General features: G+C 41.4%; 1 protein-coding gene across 1 annotated transcript; it reads right to left on the reverse strand.

The window, feature by feature from the left end:
- Positions 1 to 1,789: 1,789 nt before the first annotated feature.
- On the reverse strand, positions 1,790 to 3,507 carry LOC306817542 (uncharacterized protein). Its single transcript, XM_079334512.1, has 2 exons — positions 3,413 to 3,507; positions 1,790 to 3,107 (listed from the first exon to the last, which is right to left on the reverse strand). Exon 2 carries the CDS (start codon positions 2,913 to 2,915, stop codon positions 2,448 to 2,450), a length of 468 nt encoding a protein of 155 aa, XP_079190638.1. The 5' UTR covers positions 2,916 to 3,107; positions 3,413 to 3,507; the 3' UTR covers positions 1,790 to 2,447.
- Between the last annotated feature and the right edge of the window lie 3,502 nt (positions 3,508 to 7,009).

Consider the following 7,009-nt stretch of genomic DNA (forward strand, 5'->3'; position numbering starts at 1 on the left):
GCCCTCACCAAGCATTGTTAATAGAAGAGACCACTGTAAAGCTTGTTTCCAAAAGTGACGTTTGCATTTAATCCAGTTCTTCAGCAGTTCACAGTAAACAAATGTAAATCTTACACACATTAAGGAACAAAAAATAAACTTCTCAATAAATAGATTTGGTATTTCTGATCTTTTACAAAAGGAACAGTATACAATATTCATGCCCATCAAAACACTCAAACAAACTTTGTCGAAAAAAAACAAAACACGTTTGCCTCTCTTGGGCTACTTCACGGTACCAGTAGTACATTTACTGCACCTAACAGAGACATATTGATGTGATAGGTAAAGGTCACTCAGAGAAAAGCTGGGCCATGCCTTTTAACTCAAAGTCAATTGACCAAAATCACATAGGCAATTGAACAATTCCATTCGAAACCCATGTATATTAACCGAGATGTGATCAAACTGGCTATAATTATAACTCAACCTGTAGTTCACATCATTGGGACCTTTGGCCTTCAGTTCAACAGATAGCTTATTTTTTTTCATTTTGGGATGATGTGATTAACACACATAGAATCTCACTTGATAATTATAGCCAGAGAGCCCTGAAATGGAAATAACATGAATACTGCACGATAGGTCTATATTTGTTCTGTCTACTCAAAAATAGAAGATGTATATACATTCTTTACAGGCTGTACATAGATGTTCATAAGACACTCGCTGTTGGCTGTACATTCAGAGCTGTGCTACACTCTTACCTCGACTCTACAGCACTTGAGATATGTCTTTAAAAAGAGCATACACAGTATTTCAGGACAGGAAAATGTGTGCGCAAGAGTGAACACATCAATACTGCGAGGGAGTCATCTTGGGTTTTAAGAGCAGACTGTGAAAGCTCCCCATGAAACAGGATCATAGATGTGTAGGAGGAAACCAGGACGAAGTGAATTAAGTGTAACTTTGGTGCACACACTCACATAAATTACACATTACAACAGCTGCGGCCTCGCATGATAACAGTCGCAACTGCATGCAAAAAACTGATCTCTGCCTTGTCAAAGAGATGGGCTCGAATGTCAGTGCTCAAATACAACAACATTGCTACAGCTGACAAGTATCCGCTGGGTCTTTTCTGAAACCAGATGAGCTGCTGCCTTAGACCATACACTGAAATAGTCGTAGTGGATGGGAAATGCTACATCTTGGCCCCACGATAAAGAATGAAGTCATTTTTAGTCATCTGATCCTAGTGTATGGTGCTTAAGAAAGTACAATAACCAGGACAAATGCATTGAGACCGGTCTTACTGTAGCTACCATTCTGTTATAAAGCTAACCTGCTCCACAGGAAATTGTCGGTTAAGTCTTGTGCCCATGGGAAGAGATTGGCTGATGTTAAATTCTCACAGACATCAACAGAACAGTAAACCCTTCCTTAGAAAGCAGTGGGTATTAAATGCAAAAAGGAGGAAAAATAGATTCTTCTACAATGCCCACACCATAGTATTGCCTCTATTTGTTTCAGCATAAGGCAGTATAAGAGGAATCAGGTAGAGGCACGGACGAGGATGGTGTTTGCTTTTCTCGGTTGTCGTTCTATAATGGGATTTCCAACAATATAGATGTCATACAATATAGAATTCCTCTTTGATATGGCCAAGGGGGCTAAGAAATGCTCTTTCATCCTTGGTGACTGAAAACGTAGTGAATTTACCTTCAAAGCTTAATACTTTACGGAGAGGTGGTTTTCTATCGATCCGGCGAAACTGTTTTTTCCACCGCAAAGCTTGGTGGCAGGAAGGACATATGCTATTTATTTCTTTTAGCCATGCCAGATCTTAAATGAGGCAGAGGCGTGTGGTCCTGACATCGAGTGGGGAAAAAACTGTTCCTCATATTACAGGTTTACTCAGATGTTCCTCACATGTATGTGTCTGTTTATAGGCATCAACTTAACTGTCCCACACTCAGACACATCGCTTAAGGGAGACTGTGTCCTGTCAAACTGCAGGAGGTGTTAAATAGCTATTCCTCAGGCACCTATTTGACACCCGAGGCCAGTCTTGAAGAAATGATCTAAAGTATGCTTTGGGCTCTTTTTTTTCCACTAGAGGCCCAAGAAATCCATAATGGGAAAGAAAAGGAGAGTAAAGGGGAAGCTCTGAGCGAGACACTCACTTCACCCTGTATGCAGGGTAATAATGGACCAATGCTACATTGGTATTTTCTACTTTTTTTTTTTTTTACTTGTTAAGTCAGCTGTGTCACACGTTTGACCTGCTTCAATCTCATTGATTTTACTCAGCGTTTGAGTATCTGCTTCATCGCCTTGTCATGATGCATAGAAGAAAAGTGTGAATGTGTCCTACGTATTATGTTTCATATTCAGTTGTTCTGATTCAAAAGTTCAACTTGAAGTGCCCATGATTTACTACAATCTGGCAGCAGGATTTCGCTCTGTCACAAAATACCCTGATCAGGACTGAAGAATCCCCCCTCCTTCTTTTTCTTCCTTCTCAGTCTGTGGGCCCTCCAGCAAATAGCCGCAACAAGTAACATCACAACACCCGCACATAGCAGCGCCACAGATACAACTTTGGTCTGGAGCAGCGTGTTGAAGGTGAAAGTGACCCCGGTGCCAGCCATACCGATCACTAATGAAATCACACCGAATGGGAACACGCAGCGGTACCAGGACTTTTCTGTTCCACCTGTAGCCTGGGCAAGTCTCTCGAGCGTGGGGAGAGAATCTGGAGGTTTGACTGTATCAACGCAGCCTTCCTCCTCTTCCCTTTCTGCACAGCCATTCAAATCCTGGTTCTGGTTCTCAGAGTCCTGTGGCAAAGTGTTGGCCTCGCTACTGTTGCCGCACTCTAAGTCCGGGTGAAGGACCGGGGCAGGGGGTTGGCGGCCAGAGGAGCAGCCCATCTCAGAGCTGCTGTCCTTGGGAAACGGTGTAGGAAAAGGCTGCTTGTTGGCAGTGGTCCTCTCAGCGTGCTGTCGGTGATTGCGACCAGCCCTTAAAATGCTACACAGGGGACCCCCCCAAAGCTGCTTCTAGTGTTGTCAATGCAAGTCAGGCTGCTGGTATTGTAACTGTTAATTATTGCCAGCATGTGCCTGCATTTGGAGAGATGGAGAGAGAAAAGCTGAAAATAGAAAGAGGGAGATGGGAAGAAAAAAAAAAAGCACACAATAGGCTACAGCAATAAAAGGAGAGAAACACAACATCATTCCAGCTTGGCCAAGGATTTATCTCATATACATACATGTTCTGTGTTTATATTTGTTATAAAAACAGTAACAACACAAGGGTGAAAGACGGAGTAAACAACGCAACAAAATGTGTTTCTAATACATCCACGCTTCTCTCACACAGACACCCAAACACACATGAAAAAAAGCTGCAGAGAGGATGCACTCACCCCGTTATTGTCAGTGTAAACCAATCGGGGGCTTGTCTCCCGCGCTGCTCACGATGGAAGCAGCAGCAGCAGTAGCGTGTGTGATGTGATGCCGATGTCCATGGGCCATATAATCACAGAGTGAAGGAGGAGGGGCTTGCTCGAAGTGGTAGACGGAATGCAAGGCTCTGATTGGCTCCCTCGGCAGAATGTTTCCAAGGAGGGAGGGGTAGGCATGCTGTTAACTGTTCAGTCAACTCATTCACTGATATTAATTCATTATTAAGTGTGACGAGAAATTTGAGCGGTCCCTGAAGTAGTGCTTTGTTCTGAGTCTGCTGTAGGTAGAACGACACAATAATAGTGTGCCTTTCAAAAGCAGAAAACATGAGCTGTGGCATCGCTCTTCTCATTGTTCCAGTTTTTATCATTTGATGCTTGCAGCATTGATTTTCTGCATGGTTTGGCAGTATACACACACAGCATGCAGTACATGCATTACCCAAGCCTGAGGATTGTAATGTTTTAATTTAGCTTAAAAGGAAGCATGGCAGGGTTTCAGTTAAATAAAGGAACTGATAGTAAGGAAGGGGTTTTCACCAAGCAATGACAAGATGAAAGTCCAGACAGTGACATAAAAAAATTCCAGGATCTAAATGACACGTTTCACTTCACATCAATTCAAAACACGCCTCTCCCACTCCTCTCTCTGCCCTTCATCATGTGCGTCATCCGTGTTCTCCTACAGAAGGCATGCCCGCTATCCTTGTGGCTGTCCTCTTCTCATGTTTGTTCTTTGCGCTACTGTTCCCCTTCTCAGACAGTGACATTGAGACACATGAGCCAGCAGCATGCGTCCCATGGGGATGGCTCGTATCACCAAATATTGAGCACTCGGTGCAGTGTGTGTGTGTGTGCATGTTGCAAACTCCTTGGTTTCCTTTTGGCTTGAGGTTTTTTTTTTCTCTTTTTTTGCCCGTACAAAAGACGTGTTCTGCTATAATTATTCAATATCCTATTCTGGTCCAAACCTCCCAGGCAGAGCGGCTCTGGAGGCAGTATTAGCAATCACATTGCATGAGGTTAAACCACAAATCATGGAGCTCTAAAGAAAGCTTTTTTTTTTTAACTTAGAAAGAATGTAACAAGGCAAAACTGGTGTATTATTTTTAAACATCAGATACGGGCATAAATCTTATTTCTTGTAATAAAGCATGAACACATTTTTACTTAGAAAAGCAGTAGGATTTGTCTTTTGTCTTGCCACAATCATTGTGGGAGACATGTCAGACATTGTCATCTTTACATGAGAACAATCCTTTGAAAACGGGGTCTCTTTATTTTTTCAGCACTCAGACAACAACGTTTTTAAAAACAGCCGTACATAAAAATATATCGTACACATGCCAGTATAGTTGGCGGTGTGACTTTGTAGTGAACAACACATGCATGTGCACACAAAGCACTATGGTACATACTAAATCAGCCAGCACACAAGTCTGTGTTTGCACAGATGATGAGGTGGGTTTGTTACTCCGAGTGACCCCAAACTACAAAGACACTCAATTTCAAATAAATCGACTTGAAACTAGCAGCACAAACAGTACTGGCGAGTCTGCCGATGTTGTTTTCAGAGTTCCAAGGCGAAAAAAACACAGTTGCACAACACAGTAAAAAAAAACACAGCAGTCTTTACTGACAATGAAAAATGCAAGGATCAGATCCAGGCAGGCAAACGGTTAACGGGGTAAGGCTCAGGTCAAGTGATCAGATAATTTATTAGAATATTTAAATGCTTACAGTTGTGAATGATTCAGGGATAAACAGGGGGAAAGGTGCATCCTGCTGGTGCAAACTTAGCTTGTTCCAGTCAATGTAACCCTTTAGCCCTGTATTGTTTGTGGCTATGAACAATTTCCTGAGGGAACACTGAAAAACAATACATCTGATCGCAGCATTTATTGAAACTAAATTATTAGCTGTGAAAAATAACGAACAGGCTGTCTAAGAAGTTTGTAGCCTATTTTTTTCTCTCTTTTTTTGATAGTGAAAATCTAGTGTTGTTAAATTCATGTGAAGCATTGGCATTTGTGATCACCTCATCTGACCTCGTAGCTTGTTGAGTGTTTATCACACATCGCTTTGTTTGGGCTGCCTTTTGCATAAATACACTTTCCAACAATAATAAGAGGTCTAGCCATGGTAATGAGAAGATTGCTTCTTTATGATGGCCCGATTCATGGAGTGCACTCAGTGCTCACTTATCTTATTATTTATGAGGTGTCTGGAAAATAAAACATTCTGGTGGACGAAGGCTCAGTATTATGCTTGCCATTTGCTGTTCTCAGGAAACAGGTATACAAATGAGGTTTGTGTAATGGCTCTGAACGGGGGCTGCCGTTCCACAAGCAAACAAACCTTCCTTGAAGGTAAAAGGCTTCTTCACATCACATCTGCTTTCCATCAGCAGTGGTAAGAGTTCCTTTAGACATCACACATTTTGACTTCTTGTAGAAGGAAAACCAGAGGTGAGATTTAAAAAACAAAAACACGACTGCTTCCAAACAACAAAATTTGACTCTAGTATTATAATTAAATGATAAAACTAATGGAATATGTTCTTTGGGGTTAGGACACAGAAAAATATGTGTTTTGGTAATTGAAAAGTGAGGAAGCTGACCCTGAGCCAAATGCACTAAGGGTTTTTCGCATTGGGCACTTTGACTACCGTGGGAGGTTTAATTACAGAGAAAAAGGAAAGCCTGTTAGGGACATTAATAAAACACTACACATCTTAAGCTAACTTACCAATGAAACGTTAACATATTCGGCCTCACCTTTTCTGAAAAAGTCAGCGATTGCATCAATACTTCTAAACACTCATGAAGCCATAGGTCCGAGGTTGTCTTGTATAATGCAGGGGTTCACACATATTTCAGCTAGTGACCCCAAAAGAAAGATGCCAGAGACTGGGGAGCCCCACTCTCCCTGGAGCATATCATTTTTCACAACACACTTCTAGGCCTATATATACACTATCCTATTGATATAGCAATTGATTGTAAGAAAGGCTAGAAGCTAAACTCTGGCACTGACTGGACACACGCCTGTTCATTTTTGTGTGTAAAAATCAGTACACTGTCATGTCAAAAACATACACTTTGAGGATCTTCAAAAATGTAATTTTTTTTTCTGTTCTGGAGCAATGTTTCGAAGACTGGCTCTCTGACAAGATTTGCTCGTACATCTACTGATAAACAAAATTAATGAAGTCTGTTTTAAGATACGTATTAAAAGATAACACAGATGTCGAATTTATTTATCAGTGACGCTCTTCCTTGGCTATAAAAAAACTATGTTGACGTTTTTCTTTATCGACTGATTTATCCGGCCTGAAGCTGAGGTAAACAGTCCTCTATTAAATTCTCCAACTGTTGAGGGAACAAAAAAGGAAACAAATGCAGGAAAAAATGATGACCATGTTTCAAACAAACCTTTTATAAGCATCAGGAGATTTTAGTCCTGCTAACACTGAGGTAAATGACCTGCAATTGACAGAACCCTTTTCCAGAGTTACACTCTGACTTCATGTGTGTCATTGACATACAGCATCCCTTA

Source organism: Symphodus melops (genome assembly GCF_947650265.1).
Source record: "Symphodus melops genome assembly, chromosome: 21".
NCBI classification, from domain to species: domain Eukaryota; kingdom Metazoa; phylum Chordata; class Actinopteri; order Labriformes; family Labridae; genus Symphodus; species Symphodus melops.